The following is an 18585-nucleotide window of genomic DNA, read 5'->3' on the forward strand; positions in this document are numbered from 1 at the left end:
ACAGAGTATGCAGGTGAATTTTTTTCCCAATTCAATAAAAAAAAAAACTAACCTCAGTTAAGTAAAATAAAATTGTAATCAAAACTTTTGGAATTGTAATGATTTCTTTTTTAAAAAACAACAAAAAGTTTTGTTTAAATTTTATTTTCTTTTTTTAATTAAATAACTAATTTTTGTCTCCTGAACTTAAAAAGTTATTTGTCAAACAAACTTTTATTTGCACACATCAGAAATATTTTGTTGTGATTTTGGGCCCTGCCCACAACGTCATGTGAGAATCACAAGCCAAACTTTGAGTCACAAACAAAAACTTAGAATAGCAAGAAAATATTTTTGATATGCACAAAGAAGTTTGTTTTGCCAAAAAAAAAAATTCACTTCATGAGTCAAAAATGTGTGATTTTAATTTTTCAAAATGTTTTTTAAGCAAAACTCAGTAGGCTTTTCTCATGGTGACATGCATTAACGATTACATTTTTGCTTTTGTTTTGTTTTGTTTTTTTCTTCTTCTTTTTTTCTGCAGTACCACATTAAAGTTTGATGCAGCTCTGCTTCCCTGAATGGACCATCTTCATCTCCACTGCAGTAGCAAACAGGCAGCTCTTTTTTTCATAGGTTACAGTACACTAATATGTTGCATTGTGCCCTTGTTTGTATTTTTAATAGTGTAATTCTGTAAAGACAATATGTCTGGTGGTTTAGCTCTGATTTAAATATCTTGCTAAATTGCGGGTTTGAATATTGCAATACTTTTCTATAACAAAATAGATCTGCAGATAAAATACCTTACATATGCATAGTTGTATGCTCTATATAGAGATTTTCCTTAACTTTGATTGTATATGTCACAATTTTGTAATGCATCATTGTTTATTAAACTCTGAAAGCTGTGTGGCTTTGTTAATATTCTGTCCTACAATCGTGCCCTTTTTTTGAGCACCTGCACCTGCCCCTTTAGTGGTCTCTGCACGGCCCTGGTGGCCCTAATCCTCTTCCGTAGATAATAATTTTCTATTCCGTTCTCAAAACTCAATTTCCCATAATCCATTGCAGTCTTTACGTCGTTGTGCGTCAACTCCCCAGTCCCCCCACCATCACTGTTCTACAGAGGAAGAAAGGGGGAGACGGGAAACCTATACTGAACGCTGTAAGTGTAATTTTTTAAAATTTATATCAAATATTACAACACGCACACATATGGCAGTGTGTCCGCCCGTGTTGCTGCTCTAAACATTCAACTGTGCCCTCGGCTCTAGTTCACACAAATATGAGCGGCAGCGGGCGGGCCAGGACCAGCTCATTCGCTGAGCCTCCCGGAGCTCCCGGATCTGCTGCAGCCGGTGCCGTATCGGCGGGGGCCGGCGGAAGCTCGACAGGAAAAACTGGGGCTTCACAAGCCAGTGGAAGCGGCTCGACGAGCTTTGGAAATTTGAAACTGCCCAGTAAGTTTTGTATTCACATTTATACGGCCAGTGCGTCATACGTGACATTATGGGCATTGAAGGAATGTATTCTTTGAAAATAAAGGCGTCAAAGTAAATTTGATGTCGACTGTTGCTGGAGAGCTAAACATAGCAGTTAGCCGGATAGCCTTGTTTTTCACCGAGGTAGCGCTGCGATCAACGGCTTTCATCTGATAGCAATGTCGTTAGCTTTGCTGGCGAAAAGCTTAAACTAGTCACAGCTCAACGTTAACAAAAAAATTAATATTTTTTTAAATTGCCGAACTGTTCTTTGCCATTTGTATGTGAAGGATGGAAGTAGCTCAAGCTGAGAACATCATATTTTCTGCTATTTATATCAGAGGTGGATGCTAGCTACCTTGCTAACGTTTGGAAAAAGTGTTGGGAAAATTCACCTCTTAAGTTTTTCGTCGTCCTGAAATCTGGCTAATCTAATGGATACGTTTTCTCACACCGATATTATATCAGTACCAGATAGTTCACACGTCTTAACAGAATATAGATTGGCATGTTGGCAGAATGTTCCCAAGGAGGATTAAATGCTATTCAGATGATCCGAAGATCATTTATGTTTTCGAAAAATTAAGACCGCGACAGCATTTTAAAAGCTGACATTCTTGTATTTTGATGCATTTGTTTTATCGAAATCATAAGTTAAATTTTAATCCTCTAAAATATACATATATATATATTAATATATATTGCAATCTCCCTCTTAATGCTCGGTCAGTTTGTTCACTTGAAACAAAAACAGACTTTATAACATTCATAATTAACATAGTAATTGAATTCTGTAATTCAGATGAAAATTATGTTCAATTTCAGATGGAAGCTGCACCAAATGCAGGCTAATTAGACATGCTGTAAGTGTCAGATCATCTGACAGTTACTTTACATTATTAAACTGTAATTTGTTGATTTGGAGGGAAAAGAAATCTCATTTACTACATCCAAATTTCATCACGTTCCTTTGGTATCTTACCTACAGGAATGGGAGAAAAAAATTAGACATAATGTTCTGTATATGTTCACTTTATATTTTTGACATGAATTGTCAAATTGCATCCCATAATTGCAAATAAAAGCTATCTTACAGGAGACGAGAGTGATGTGATCATAACTTGCATAACTAGAGCACAAACAACAGCCACAAAAAGCTGTATGTAGGAGGAAAAAAACTAATTTAATCTGAAAGAGCAACAAAATAACTTAAGTGATATAATTGTTGGTTAGAGATGACAAAATGGCAAAATAGTCTTATAAAAATATCTAATAAAGTTAGATGTTTTCATAAAAAAGTTAACCTGCAAATGTTTTTTTTTTCTTTTCAGTACTTAGATTAAATCTCAATTAATTACAATTTAGAAAGTAGATCATAATGGGCTCAAAACCATGAAGCTACGCTGGCATAAATATTCTTTAGAGATAATTGAAAGATGGATCTTTTATTTGCTATTTAACTGCTGCTTTGACGGTTTGTTAAATCTGGTGTTCCCTTAGGTAAGTTTGTGTGCAGACATGTAAATGTCATTTTCCTGCTTAGCTAAGGATTTGTACCCACAATATTACTTGTTGCTTTAAACAGGATGGTACAAAAGGGCAAAACTAACAGATCACTGTGTCACAATTTTAGTTCGAGCAACAAGCTGAAGCTCTAACAAAAAATGACCGTTTTATTTCAGAGTAAATTTCAGTTTTGGAAATTCTGTCAGAATATTATTTTAAAGGGTGAGAAATACTGCTGTATCGGTGTGGAATATGATTTTTTTATTTTTATTTTTTGTGAATTTGTCGTAAAGCAGAACTACCACTTAACTCTCAGCATTGGTAGTACTGCTACTACTACTAGTTTATTGATTTACTCTGTTTTTAATGGAATAGAAGTGACCTTTTATTTCCCTTATTGGGGAAATTCAGGTATATCACCAGCAAAGTGACAGGCAAATAAAATCATGCAGGTTCACACAAAGGTAAAATAAGTAAGACTATTCAAAAAATGAACATAAAATCACATGAAAACAGATGATTATTCAGAGCTTTCAAAACAAATGACACGCAGTAGCCAAAGGTGAACAATATGTTCACTAAAACCCTGAAAGAGAAGGATGAGATTTTCTAATATTGTGCTGCCTTCATTCCAATAGTTAATGATGACGATAGTTATGTAAGTAAATTACATGAGCTCTCTGTTTAATTTCATTATCATTATCTGATGGAAGCCTGTACAGACCAGAAAGGTGTAAACTGTAATCTGTTTGTAAAATAATAAGCATTTTATACACTTTGTAGAATTAATTCTCCATGATTTAGCTATTTTTAGTATTTGTTCAAAAAAAAAAATCTTGAATCATATTATCAGGATGACTAAAGTTAAATATTTTGGCTTTTAGTTGTGCAAGTTTTAATAACTGTAGTACTCTGGGGCATGGACTCATTTTATGGGGCCCTATTAATTATTAAATGCTGACTTATTCATTCTTATTTTCATCAGTCAGCATTTCTATGCATCAGTTTTCCACGTCTTTATCTTTTTGGTAAGTTGTACAAAAATACTTTTCGGTTCAGTTGCCCAACGTTACCATAGCTTTTAAAAACTAAAATGTAGAAATCCTCAGCATGGGTAGTAAATCACAGTATCTTGTTTATCATGTAGCTATGTTTAATGTTGTGTAGCTACATGATTTATTTATTTTTATTTTTTAATAGTCATTGCAAAACAGAACATTGATGAGCCATAGCAGAAGAATAACTCGTCTAGAATTGTTTGTCTTTTTGTCATCAGATCAAAAAGACAAACTTTATGCCTGTGATCAGGCATAAAGTTGATCAGACTTCATAAAGTCTGCAGTGTGATCAGGTTACAGATTCTTTAAAGACGGGTTCTTCGCTCAGGTCGGCTGTTAGAAGCTGCGAACTTATATCTCTGCTCTGATTGTTCGGTGTGACAGATGAGCTGAAACCTTCGATTTAACGCTCTTCAGACTAAAGATTAACTACAACCAATATCAAATAGTGTCAGAAGTTTTCTGGAAACCCCATGCAGTGTGACTGCTGCAGAACAGACTGGTTATCTTTTTGTTCTTTTTGTTTTTTTTCCCCATGTTATTAGTGCATCCATGCCTGTCTCCTTTTATCTTCCAGCTTTATATTGACCCTGCACATCACAACTTGTTTCTCTGCACGATTTTTGAAATCTTTCAACTCATGTCAGGCTTGTGCTGCGACTTGGAGCCTCCATTGATCAAACTTGATGTCTGCTGCATCAAAGTGTTGCTCCACTGGAGCAGGATCTTGAAAATTCAATGTCTGAAACCCGTTTCTGTGCCCCTTCAGTCACTCCTGAACCATTTTTGCAGCACCTCACTTCATCCTGCAGAAACGGGTCTGGACCCATTTTGTCATCAGTAATATTCAGGTTAGTCTAGGCGATTCATGTCAAAATCAAAGAATGGGACGTTTTTAGGTTTTAGTCTTGAAATCTGAAGAACTTTTTTCCAGACTTATTTTGCCATTACCTTTGCCAAGAACAGATCTTTTAAAAATTGCTTTTCTATTTATCCATACCAACATATGTAAAACATTCACATACTTTTTCATAGCTTTAGTCAAGCTGATCTTTTGTTGCCTTAAACATTTACTTTAAATACAAACTCAGTTTGTCTGAGAAGCTTTTTCTGTTTTCCTTAAAAAGACTGTTGTTTCCTACTCTCTAAAATCTCCCACTTTTATCCACGCTGGTGTCATAAATAGTGAGCGCAGTGATGGCAACCTTATAAACCAGACTGGTATTGTGAGTCACGACCAGTCCACTCTAAAACCTTTCATCAGTTCAGCCTTTAACAGCGCTCTGACTCAGGGGCAGCCACATTAGCTTCTGACCTCCTGCTTCTTTACATAAATCCAATCCCTGTAACTTCTATCTAATGTGGTATGTAGATTTCCTGTTTGGTGATGACAAAGCTATGTCTAATATTTGCAATCACCCTGAGACATGCATGCTAAAGTACTTGAATCAGCAGAGGTAGAGATAAATCTTGGCAACACAATATGTAGACTTAACAGCATCGAAGTAAAGGGAAATTAATCAATTCATCTTCAGTTGCTGTAATGTATTCTGCCGGTGGGTCAGTTAAAATGTTTTGTTCTGTTGAAAAGGCGAAAAACTTGTAGGTAAAGAAATTATAAAGCACTAATGACTTTACAGCAATTTATCTACGTCCTCCTGTCGTTAATTCATCATCCAACACTGCCAGGTGAGGTGCTGGAGGTCCACTAATGATAAAATATTAATAGTAATTTATCACACAACTGACAATCTTTTTATCAGCTTAAACGTGTGGTGAAGTTTTCTTTTGCTCACAAACAACTCCAGGGTAATTTTTCATGAAGTACAGGTGTAATGAAAGTCACCCTGCTCATCCATTTTCTTTAACTCGTCAAGTTAGAGAGCAGAGCTCGTCTCTGACAGCCGGGCAGAGCACTAATCTTTACATTTATTATTCAGGACACTATCATGCCACCGTTTCTTCATTTTTAATGTGCCCCCATTTGACTTAACGTTTTTTAAGAGAAGTGGTGGCTGTGCTGAAACGCCACACAAAGGGCCCGTTGAGTGGAGCAGTGATGGAGCGCTGCGCAGGCCCCACACATTGACTTATCTCAGCGCTGCTGACCCAAGGGATCAGATCTAGGCTAATCATGTGGGTATAATACAGGCTACTGGGAAGCTTTGGATAACTCTGCTATAAAAAGTTTAAATACGTAAAACCTAACAGTTGTGAAATGTCCTTTTATCTAATCTTGGTCATAATCCAGTCTCGAATCTTTACTGGAGAGTATTTTATCTCCTTGGCTCTATTTTACAACACATATAGGAAAGAAATGTGGAAGGGTCTTGTTAAGACAAGCGAACTGAGCAAGCCCAGAAAATGTTGCACCTCTGGGTGTGCTGCTGTCCATGCAATGTCATTTCAGGCTCTGACAAGCCTGTTGGCAGTGGGCCTCTTATCTGCTGCTCCTCTCCTCCTGGTGTTTTTTTTTTTTAAGGGGTTTCCTATTTGCCAAATCATTCCTGACCAAACACATGCACAGGCATAAAACACCACACAGCTATTTGACTCTAACCGGAACTGTCAGGAAGCGTTACGTCTTCAGCATCTTCCTTTTCCCTGTTTTTGTCACGCAAGGTCAGACATCGGTCTGACCTCAACGTGTTTTTGGAAGCATTACCGAGACAAAAGATTTGATGCAGTTGTAGTCCTCCGGTTTTGGGTTTTTATGATGGATTTTGTCCCGATGGCGTCTCAGGAAGGAGGTCGTACAGAGGTTGGATTTGGATTCGGTTCTGCATTAATGCATGCCTCCAGACTGAAGGGTTTAGCCTCGTTTCACCCAGGTGAACAGGTGGAGAGCTGCAGGAAGTATCACTACCTCATTATCATCCAGCGAAGTCTCTGGAGCCAACATATAGGTTACAGCAATTAAATGAGATACTCATCAAAGACTGTTCGTTATCAGGTGCAGAAACACATGGACAATTTAAACTTTCTCACTTCTGCTATGTTGGATTAACAAACTACAATGTGTTTTATGGAGATTTTAAATGATAGGACAATGTAAAGTAGTACATAAATGTGAATTTAGAGGAAAATGATACATATTTCCAGGACTGAGAAGCCTGAAGAAGAGTAGAATTAGCTTTCATCTATTTACTGACATTTGGTTTACCAAGAATTTTTTCCCTTCAATTTTTAAGCTGGAAAAACTGAAGAACAAACAATACAGTTGGTTTTATGTTGTTTTATATTTAATTATTGTATTTTATCTTTGACTTGCCACATCACAACTCGATTTCCACATTTTATTATAAAGTATTTTGTGGACTTGCTGCACATGCTGGAAAAGGGCAATTTCACTACATTTTTAGAACCCAGACATCTTTAAAACCTTAAATTTGCGTAATGATTTTATCACTGAATGGACCACAGTTTCAAGGTTCTTAAACCGTGCTCTAATGGATCTGCTTTTGCTACAGTATACTTCAGTCTGTAAATAAAAATCCTTATGAGTCCACTAGAAAGAAAGAAGAAAAAATTAGGTTATGGCGTTAGATTTGAAAGAAGAGCAGGCTTATTTTGGTCCAGGTGGCAAAAAGCTTTGAAAGGCTCAATATCACAACATAAAGACAGTCTGTAGCAGCATTTTTTGGTTCACAGCTTATGGAAATGACATTGATTAGACCCCGTTAATATTCAGGCAGTTAAGGCTGTAGTAAATGACATTTTAAAAAAAGAAGAAGGTGTACTCTCTCATTCAAAGTATTTTACAAAAACTTCAGGAAGGTTCATAAAATATGGACAATTAAAAGGAAACATTTAGAATCCCTGTAGTTTCAAAATTAAACACTTTGATGAATCATTGCAATTGCATCTTCCAACAAGTCTTTCGGGGAACGCCTCTACCACGTTTACCCATCTATAAACTGAACGTTTTGCCTCGAGCTCGAATGGAGAAAATCTGAACACAAATTTCTGCTGGAGGTTCCTACTTTCAAGGTTTTTCGCAGCCGCTGGAAAGGTTCTCTTCTGACGTTACTTTGTATGTAGCTGCATCAATCTCCTCTTCTCCTGTGCCTGCTGGAGAAGAACGCCCTCACATCAATTAACTTTCATTTCCGTCACAATGCGATTTATACATGCTAAGTCGTTTCTGTTCCGCTGTCCACAGGAGACAGCGGCAAAGTGACGACAGTGGTAGCCACCCCCGGCCAGGGCCCTGACCGCCCGCAGGAAGTGTCCTACACAGACATAAAGGTCATTGGAAATGGCTCCTTTGGCGTGGTCTACCAGGCTCGCCTCATCGACACGCAGGAGATGGTGGCAATTAAGAAAGTTCTCCAAGATAAAAGGTTTAAGGTAAAACAGAGGAGCGCTGATTTGCTTAGACGACCACAAGAAAGTGTTTCCTGTCTTAGTGTCTGTTTTATTTTTCTCTTATAGAATAGGGAGCTGCAGATTATGAGAAAGTTGGACCACTGCAACATTGTGAGGCTACGCTACTTCTTCTACTCGAGCGGAGAGAAGGTGTGTCTGTGTTGACTTCATGTTTTATGTTGAAAGACATTTTTTGGTGGTAGCAGCAGCGGCAAGCTCCCACGCCCAGACGATTAATGTTTCATGAATCACCGGTGATTCATGTGCATGGTGAGGGCAAGGCGGTCGAACGGTGCATTAGTTTAAGCTTTTGTAGCCGCTTGGTTTAACACTTTGTGTTTAGATTTCAACTCTTGACGTTACAATGAACTTTACGAAACGTATTCAAGCAGATCGGTTTATTTGGGTCAAAACTTATCCTTGGATTAAGTTGTTTTTACTTTAGATAGGTTCAAAGTTTGTGCTGGTTTTAGCCCAGCATAGCTTCGTGTTTTAAAACTTTTTTGGAATGAAAATATTTTTAATAAGTATCTCGTGATCCAGTTTATAGTTTCACAATACCAACCCTTGTTGGCGATACATTATTAAGAGCATTTTATTTGCTTGAATATAGTGAAATAATGCTACGTTGCTTAATTGTACAACCGACTTTGATCAATCACCAGTGACGGTATTAGATTTTATTTTTTTGTAGCATGTTTACTATTTTGTTTTGATATGACTCTTTGATAAATCAGCTCTTAAGCACAGCTTCATCTTGATATTTGGGGTCATAGTGGAATAAACTGAAACTTATGTAGCTAAAAATTTATATATTTTTACTTAATACTTTATTTAGATCACGCTACATAAGATACAGTTCCAAGGCAAAATACGTGATTAGGAATTGGATGAATAAATATGTTAATATTAAAATTGTGGCACAAATATAATGTTTCCTCAATCAATATGACTTGGACATTTATCCAAGTGTTACAGGACTTATGTGGTTAATCCTGTACATTGGTGGTGCTGAATAAAGGTTGGCGGTCAGACTCCTCATTCCCAGTCACATTCTGACCTGCAAGTGTTTGAAGAGGAAATGCTGCCATAAAAAAGCCCCCTGTGTTCGGGTTGCAGATCTGGAAAAACAAGTCTGGAGCGAAAAGAATGTAGTTTGTGACATCACATCCTGCTCCTGAAGAATCTGTCAAGAAAATGCCTGTTTGACAGTGACTTGAGATTGTTTTCTCCTTTCTTTCACTTCTCTGCACCAGAAAGACGAGGTGTATTTGAATCTTGTGCTGGATTTCGTCCCGGAGACGGTGTACAGGGTGGCTCGGCACTTCAACAAGGCCAAGGCCATCGTTCCCATCATCTATGTTAAGGTGAGTCGAGGCTCAAATCACCCACATTGTGCTAAGAAGTCATTCCCACCCCCATCTGCAGACCTCGGCTATTTTTTATTTTATTTTATTTATTTATTTATTTTTGTTATTTCAGAATAGTTCAGGTTAAGTTTAATTGCATTAAAATTTATATAATTCTGATTTTTTCAATTTAGAAGGTGGCGGTGTGTATTTTTACCTGGTCTCTGCATCCTTTAAAAGTCTTAAGTTCATTTATCTAACATAAAAATGCCTCAACTTAATTTACAAAGTAAGTTGGTTTTTAACATTTTAATCACGGGTCTTAATTTTTTATTGGCAGGACTATTTAATGTCGTGTATTCAGTGTTTTTTTTTCCTCGCTGGACTTTTCTCTCTGGCAAAAGTTTGAGTTGCATTCAGACATCATCGTTGCTTTCTGTGACTCTAAATGTTGACTCACTGCTAACATTGCATTGCTAGCTGGGAGCTTTTTTGCATCTTTAATGTGCAAGTGCAAATAAATTGCCAGTTGGCTGGACAAAATTTGTACATTTCTGTGAAGATATATGCATTAAATTCTATTCATTATTATTTTAAATTTGAGTCGGTGAAACCTTGATTTGCATTGCTCTGCATTTGTCTTAAAAACAGTCGAAATGTAAGATTGTGTTACTATTTCCGCACAACATAAATATTGCAAAATACTGTTTACAAAGAAACTGCTTCCCAAGTTGAATCTAAGTGTTTACATCCCTCTGACTGCAGCTTCAAATCCTAGCCTGGGAAATTGCTCTTAAAAGTACTTGCTGCTTTAAAGCAGATTGTAGTTATTATTATTTTTATTGTAAAATGGAATTTAGTATAAATCTTGAATATTTGTTTCCTCTCTGCTCTCCTGAGGATATAATGAACCCATAAGTCTGTTTGCTTTCACAGACGGCTCAGCAGGATAATGAAAGCAGAAAGAAAAGACGGACCCATGGGAGTTAATTGCTTGCAGTTCCCTTGGATTCCTGTGAAAACGCTGCTCATGTTGGTCTTTGTGTTTACTGCATATGAAGCAGCGGAGAGGACATTATAGATGTCTCATGGCCCATTTCCCCACCTCAGCCTGCTGCTCCCCTGAGGCGTCCACATGCACGCTGATCTCCCTCTCTTTTCTTCCCTGACGTCCTTTTCTTCCTTCTCTGACATATTTCCGTCGTGTCACTGCCAGAGTCTTTTTTTTTCTTCTTCCCTCCCATGTTTTTACCATGTTTCCTTTTGTTTAGCTTCTCTTCCAAGCCCTTCTGCCCTCTCATTAACAGCCGTCATCTCTCATCCCTCAGTCATCTTGTCCCCCATTATTTTATAATCCACTCGGCCTGCTGTCAAGGCGCCCCGTGGGCAATAATGGCGATAATTATGACGATGACTGCAGTCATCATTTGTCATGTTAAGACGCTTCCTGCCTGCAATTCGCAGATGCAGCAGAAGATTGCCAACTTCATTGTATTGTCATATTTCAGATTTGAGGCTGACATCACCGACATAGATGTGAGGACACATGTCAGAAGATTTAGACGGGGACGGTTTCACTTCTTCTGGGAGAATTTTCCCCGCCATGCTATTTCGGTGTAGAAATGTGTCACTGCAGGCTTCATCACAATCCACACAATGTTCACTTAAACCGTTTTCATGTAGCCCAACATGGACGAAGGGAATATTTGGTCTGTTTCTCATGAAGTCTGTCAGCTGCTTTCTTCAGAACTGGATCATGGTGACACATCCAGCTCAGCTGTGATTGGCACCCACTAGGAAATAATTTTTTGGTTGTGAAATTTTAAAACAAAAGCAATTTAGTTTATACGTTTAGGGGATCATTCTAAGTAGTATCTTTCATTTATTTTATATACTGGATCTTATCTCTGGGGTGAGTAGGACAGAGTATTTTCATTTTGTTTACTGATAAATTATATATTTTTGACGTCTTAGTAGTTTAGATAACATTAAGGGTGCCTTTTTTGTCAAATAACTAACATTTATCGGTGCCTGAAAATAATATTCTGCGTGGAACAAGCAGTTCATACCCTGGTCTCCCATGATGACTCAGAAGTGTTTGTATATTTGAGTGTGAAACAGCTTTTGTTTAACTGAAATGCTTCACAGGGACTGCAGCAGTGCAAACATTTGTGTTGACAGCTCAGTTGTTCCTGGCCTCCTGTGTAATGAGGGAAGGAGCGCTCACTCCAGGTAGCAGCCTGTCAGTGGGAGAGCACGCAAACATGAGCACGGAGCATGTAGGTTCTCCTAAAACATGCTTCGTCTCCAGAGACCCAGGCTCTGGGGAGCAGGAGAGGCAGAGATTTCTCTCTCTTATATCTCGCTGTTCAGAGCTTTAAAAAAAAATAAATTCAAGTGGTCTTTAATAAGCGGCTCTATCTAGGCCTGTCATAATAACAAATTCTCCTTAACGATAAATTGTCCCAGAAATTATAGCGCTAAATGATAATATTGTTGCTTTGAAACCATTTTCAAGTAATACAGTCATAATGGCAGAATAAAGTACTGTTCACTCTCTCGACCACCGATAAACTTTAATTTTGTGGGGGAGAAATACTCCACACTGGAGCCGGAAGACATTTCATCTATCTAAAATAAAACACAACCACCAAACTAGACTTGTAAACCATTGAAAATGAGAAGTCTGAAGATTTTCCTTTTTCAAATATGTTAAAGCGTGGTAATGTCATATTTGCGGTTATTTAGTCATTCAAATATTCTGATTACATAAATGTTTACTTTTGATGATTATGTACAGAAGTAAATTTGACAAATCTGCACCCAACTGTTATTTTTTTTCTGTGAAATCCCAACAGTTAGTTTTTATATTAATCCTCCCATTTTTTTTATTTTATTTTATTTTAACGCTGCGACATGGGAAAAGAAAATTGCATTTTTACTTGTTTTTCCATAATTGGTGAGACTGGCTGCTTGTTTAACTCTGTGATTGTTTCTGTCTGCCCCTCTCAGGTGTACATGTACCAGCTGTTTCGCAGTCTGGCTTATATCCATTCCCAGGGCGTTTGTCACAGAGACATAAAGCCTCAGAACCTCCTGGTAGACCCAGAGACGGCCATCCTCAAGCTTTGTGACTTTGGCAGGTTGGAAAGTCGCTTCATTGTTTAGTTCTTTTTTTTGATTGCTGACTTTTAACAAAACAATTTTATTGTCTCTGACTGTCTTTTGTTTTCCCCCTCACTCTTCAAAAACTGCACAGTGCAAAGCAGCTAGTTCGAGGGGAGCCGAATGTGTCCTATATTTGCTCACGGTACTACCGTGCCCCAGAGCTCATATTCGGCGCCACCGACTACACGTCCAACATCGACATCTGGTCGGCCGGCTGCGTGTTAGCCGAGCTGCTGCTGGGCCAGCCCATCTTCCCCGGGGACAGCGGTGTGGACCAGTTAGTAGAGATCATTAAGGTACCGCCGCTCTGATGTCGTCTGGACAGAAAAGCTAACAAACCAGTTGATAACATGTTGCGTTAACGTACCACATGCAGGTTACCGTAGTGATAGAATGGGGGTTTTTTTAATAAGAAGTTTGTAATTCTGTTTAAATGTGTGTGCAAATCACATAGTTTAAAGCAAAATAATGAGTTTTTAGAAACAGCAGCTTATTAATTGATGTTAATAACCTGAAGTTAATAGAGTAGTTGAAAAAAAATGGGTTTTGACTTGAGACAGGAAAATAGGAGGGTGTTTGTTTTTGCTTTATAAAATAATTTAATATGGTGACATTTTTTGTGGAAACGGCAGCTGAGGAAATGGTTTATTGTCAAACCGAGGAGACGGATGTAGATCTATTAACGCATATATTTATGTAGTTAGTAAACCCAGTTCTTTCTACAACTTTTTCTTCAACTCTAATTGGTGAACTTGGCGAGGACATTTTTCTCCTACGTCTACAGACTTTATAACTCTCTTTCTGAGCAGATGGCTTTGTTTCAAAATCTGTTTCATCATTCAACATGACCTTCCTCCTTCACTACTATATTCCTCCAGTCTTGCTTTCCCTCCTTGTCTTTCACTTGGTCTTTCTCTCTTACCTTTGCCATTCCTTCCTTCCTCTCCATGTTCTTCCTTTCTTTGTTTTTACTTGCATTTCTTTCCCTCATTGTGTCCTCCCTTTCGTACTTGGTTTCCTTTCTTTTGTTACTTTCTTGTGTGCTTCCTTACTTCCTTCCCGTTTCTTTTCCTCATGTTCTGTGTCTAAAGTGTAGGAATCCGCTATAAATTCATGGTGTTCTTTTGCAGTTTCTATTTATATTTATTGAGGACTTTGGGAAGTTGAGTCTGGAATTTGTACATGAAAATATGTAGGAACCCTGAGTTTGAATCATAAAACAATCATGGAAAAAAAAACGACATTTGCAAAAAAAACAACTAACAAAAAAAAAAAAATAAACGTGGGAGTCAAAAATAAACAGCTACCAGTCAGGAGTGGAACGAGTCTATGAAGCTTTTCTGATTACCGCTTTGTTACAAGAAGGAGGAGGTCTAATTTTTTTTTTTTTTTGCAAGAGGCGTTTTGTCAACAATTGGTCAACATATGTAATGCACCATATAAATGGAAACCTTAATATAACTTTTTTTAATGGTCTTGATTGGTAACAAGTAATTTTCCATCCTTTTCAGGTTTTGGGGACGCCGACGAGGGAGCAGATCCGGGAGATGAACCCAAACTACACAGAGTTTAAATTCCCACAGATCAAAGCACATCCTTGGACAAAGGTTTGCTTTCTTCTGACTTCATACAATTAAACTTTTAAATCTCTGCCTATCCCCCCCGCCCCCCACACATTTCCAGTTGCTTCTCTTTTGACGGGTTGCTGATGCTGACCTCCTCTCTCCTCTCAGGTGTTTAAGCCTCGCACCCCACCAGAGGCCATCGCCCTCTGCTCCCGCCTGCTGGAGTACACCCCCGTTTCCAGACTGTCTCCTCTGGAAGCGTGTGCGCACGCCTTCTTCGATGAGCTACGTCAGCCCAACACCCGCCTGCCCAGCGGACGGGAACTGCCGCCCCTTTTCAACTTCAGTCCTGTTGGTCAGTTCATTTCTGCCCTCTGCGTTCAACCTGACCATTTGGCAATTTACACTCGCATCATAAGTTAGCAGCTGCTGTTGTTTAACCGACTGTGTTTTATCTGTAATTGACAATTTGTTCCTCTCCGCTTTCAGAGCTGTCCATTCAGCCCCAGTTGAACTCCACACTCATTCCTCCTCACGCTCGTGCACAGACATCGCCTGCCTCACACGGTACAGTTAGCCGCTTTGCTTATGCTTTCCACTTTGGTCCAACTGCATTTGTTTCTGTTTAAAGTGAAATCAAACATGGATAGATGTGAATGTTAACAGAAGCTCAGATGTTAAAGGTTTAGATCTTCCTATCAGCAGCATGAAATTCATTCATTTTGGCCTTTTAATGAGTCATTTGAACCATTTTCCAGGGTGAAGTAAAAAAAAAAGAAATTAACTTGAATTATTGTCAAAAGTGAGAATTGTAAACGGAGAACCTTAATAAATGTTTAAGTCTCCCATAGCAAGTTGATCAGCAAGCAACTTGCTAATATAGCAACATAGCAAATTATCCTGAACTATAATTCAGGATAGTTGAGCCGTCTTTTTGGCAGAGTTTAATTTCACCCATTAGTTGGTTTTATGTGCAGACCGTTTTAGTTTTGTCCTTATATTTTTAATGCGGTTGAGGTCACAGCTATTACACTAGCTTGACGTAAACCTGCTTTATTCTTTTCTAAACCAGTTGTGATGTGTTTGGGATTATTGTCTTGCAGGATTATTTAGTTCTGTCCAAATTTCAAACCATCTGAGCCAAACTATCGAAGTTGGTCAGGATTTTTGGGAAAAGCCCAGGATCACAACAGGCCGACAACAGGCTTCTATAAACACACTGACCACATGCTGAAAACTAATCATGATTTCACTTAAAGGAAAGAGTGAAAAATATCAAGCAATTTAAAGAAGCTCTACTATAAAGAATGGATGGATGTAGGTGGAAACAGCAGCATAAAGACTCACAGTTCACTGAAACAACACATTCAGACTAGTAATTAAGCAAAAACTGTAAAAAAAAAAAAAAAAAGATAAAAAATCTTTGTCCGTAATGTTGCTGCGTTTGGTTCAAATTATTGCAAAAAATTTCTAATCCTTAGTTGAATTATTTGAATCTATCACTAACATGCTAAAAGCTTGTGAAATGCTGGAAGTCGCTCTGAAAAATGCAACAGAGGATGTTTGTTGCATCTTCATTCCACCCTGAAAAAACAACAAAAAAAAACACCTTCAGCTTCAAATTAATGACTTTTATGGCAGAGATGAGAGGATGTGAACCGACTGCAGCGTGTTCGAAATCTGACCTGTGAATAGTAATTCTGGCTTTTCCCCTGCAGAGGGCAACGTGTCGGACAGTACCGCCCAGCCCAGCTCAGCACCCGGATCCATCAACAACAGCACCTGAGCATCCATCCCTCTATCACAAATTTCAGTTTCGTCTTCCCCAATTATTTCTTCCTCCCCGCCCCCACATCCTTTTTTTTTTCTTCCCCCTGCTCCTCTCCCTCTAAAAACTTCGTCCAGGCTCCAACCTTTAAAGTAGAAAAAGATAACCAAACTCACTCAACTTAAACGCTCTGCATTTGTATCTTTTCCAAAACTATTCCTGTAGAAAGCGGCTGCTGCGGCCGCTTGCTTCATGAAGCTGTGGGTTGTTTTATCGGCGTTTTGTAGCTGCCCTTTGGTTTAATGGAAGCTGCAGTTCAAATGGGCGAATAAAAAGTCAAAGTCGGTAGGATAAGGAGAAGTCTTCTACACATTCTGGGGTTTCTGTATTGAAATCAACAGCTGACTTTTATTATTCTTTTTTTCTTTTTTAAATGTATTTAATTTGCATTAAAATATTTTAGAAATGGCCACTGATTTGACTTTTGATTGGCTTTGGAGTTGAGATGACGAGGAGTATTCACAGCTTGATTTTTGACAATCATCCCAACCAGAGCTCAGCGTTTATAGAAGATCCTCTTCCGTTGCTTTCAAAAAATGTCCAAACAGTTATTTTAACATTATAGTCTCACCGGAGAAACCTTTTAAACGAGAGCTGGTTTTAATGATAGTACAGAAACTGAGCGCCACTGCTGTTTACCGCTTTGTTTTCGTGCTTTAGCTCCTTAAACTGCCTTTTTTTTTTTTCCCTGCGACGAGGAGGAAGCGTGTTTGAGCAGAGTTTGCGCTGCTTCAGGTTTGTCGTTTATAAGCTTCGTTTGTCAAGCTGGAAAAGCGGAGTGGTTGGTGTTGATTCTCAGTAAGTATTGCACATCTCCAGGCGGAAGTGGAAGGAAGCAAAGGGGCCAGTTTTTAACGTCACACAGAGGAGAGAGAGCCTCTGCCGCGGGGCTACGGTCGCATCTAAAACACGAGCCTCGGCGCCTGCCACGCGTCGAGGCGCAGCGCCGCGTTAATTATGTTGCTGTACAGTGTTGCGTCTCACATCGGCTCGATTATGTTAAAAGACTGACATCAGGTGCAGGGGGCCGCTCATATCATGTAGCTCTTTGAATGCATTGCTAAGCTAACAGTCCGCTGTCAGTACGAGATGGGTTTCTTTCTTTCGGAAAAAGACAAAAAAAGACAAAAAAAAACAAAAACAACATAGACGTGCATGTTCAGTTCAAGCTGACCCGACTGATATGTTATAATCTGACCAGATGTTATGCTCAAACCCCCTGGAAAATCCCGACAGCTTTCGGAGCCTCCCCTACCCCCCTTCCATTCCTCCTCTTCCTCCCACTTTTCCCTCCTTTTTTTCACAGCTGAACTGTAAATATATCAAGTACCTTTTATTTTGTTATTTTTTGTTATTATTGTTATTATATTGTTGTTCTTGTAATTTTCTTTTCTTTTCTGTAGTAGACCGGCCCAGCAGCAGCAGCAGCCGGACTGTTTATCCTCAGTCGCAGTCTGTAAATACAGTTTCATTTCAGTCCCTTGTTCAGAAAGGGGAGAAAAACAGAACAAAATGTTTCATTTTTATTCTCTCTCTTCCTCCATTCCTCGCCTCCACTTTCCCTCGTCCTCCATTAATGTTGTCATGACTGTTTTATTTATTGTACTGTTTTTAGGGGAGGGCTGGGGACTTTCTCATTAGATTTTTATTTTTCAAATCCAAGTTGGTTCTGTCAGATGCAAAATAATTTCACATCCAAGATACTGTACTGATTTACGGTCCTGTATGTATGCAGGTGCACATGCGAACCGATTCTGGTTTTCCATTAAACTTCAATGTGAAGGGAATGTTACAAGCCTCTGTATACGTGGGGCCCGTATGTGTGTGTGTGTGTGTTTTAGGGAGTGGATGTGGGCACAAATCAAATTGTGTGTATGTGTGTGTGGAGGAAAAGGGAAAAACGAATCAATCTAGAAGACATGTATCATCTCCTTTGTCTGACGGTGAGCTGTTTTTGCTTTCTGTGTGTAAAAGTTTTGACCTGTCAGTCAAGTTTGTAATCTTCACAGATGGAAAGTTTGAGCAGGGAATGTGTGTGTGTGTGCGTGTGTGTGTGTGGCGCGCTGACTGACCATAAACGTTCTCCTACATGAAGAGCTAGCTAATCATGTTTTTTTTAATCCCCCCGCAATTTCCTGAGTTGTGACACTTTATTTGCGGTGACCCTTTTATTGCCCCTTTTTTTTAAGAGGGTAACATGTCATTACTGGGGACAGTGCCGTTTGATAAAGGAGATGATGATGATGAAAAATGAGGGATGGAGGGAGAGAGACAGTTTTT

General features: G+C 38.7%; 1 protein-coding gene across 1 annotated transcript; it reads left to right on the forward strand.

The window, feature by feature from the left end:
• The first annotated feature begins 1037 nt into the window (after window positions 1-1037).
• gsk3ab (glycogen synthase kinase 3 alpha b) lies at window positions 1038-17428 on the forward strand. Its single transcript, XM_007550234.2, has 11 exons — window positions 1038-1147; window positions 1257-1442; window positions 8190-8377; window positions 8462-8545; window positions 9652-9762; window positions 12757-12887; window positions 13004-13208; window positions 14424-14519; window positions 14646-14832; window positions 14967-15044; window positions 16196-17428. Exons 2-11 carry the CDS (start codon window positions 1268-1270, stop codon window positions 16261-16263), a joined length of 1323 nt encoding a protein of 440 aa, XP_007550296.1. The 5' UTR covers window positions 1038-1147; window positions 1257-1267; the 3' UTR covers window positions 16264-17428.
• Window positions 17429-18585: the final 1157 nt, after the last annotated feature.

Source organism: Poecilia formosa, unplaced genomic scaffold (assembly GCF_000485575.1).
Source record: "Poecilia formosa unplaced genomic scaffold, Poecilia_formosa-5.1.2 Scaffold34, whole genome shotgun sequence".
Lineage (NCBI taxonomy): Eukaryota > Metazoa > Chordata > Actinopteri > Cyprinodontiformes > Poeciliidae > Poecilia > Poecilia formosa.

Coding starts and splice junctions, on each gene's coding strand:
- gsk3ab (XM_007550234.2), top strand. CDS start 1,268: ATGAGCGGCAGCGGGCGGGCCAGGACCAGCTCATTCGCTGAGCCTCCC. Junction 9,763..12,756: donor TTCCCATCATCTATGTTAAG/GTGAGTCGAGGC, acceptor TGCCCCTCTCAG/GTGTACATGTACCAGCTGTT. Junction 14,833..14,966: donor TTTCAACTTCAGTCCTGTTG/GTCAGTTCATTT, acceptor CTCCGCTTTCAG/AGCTGTCCATTCAGCCCCAG.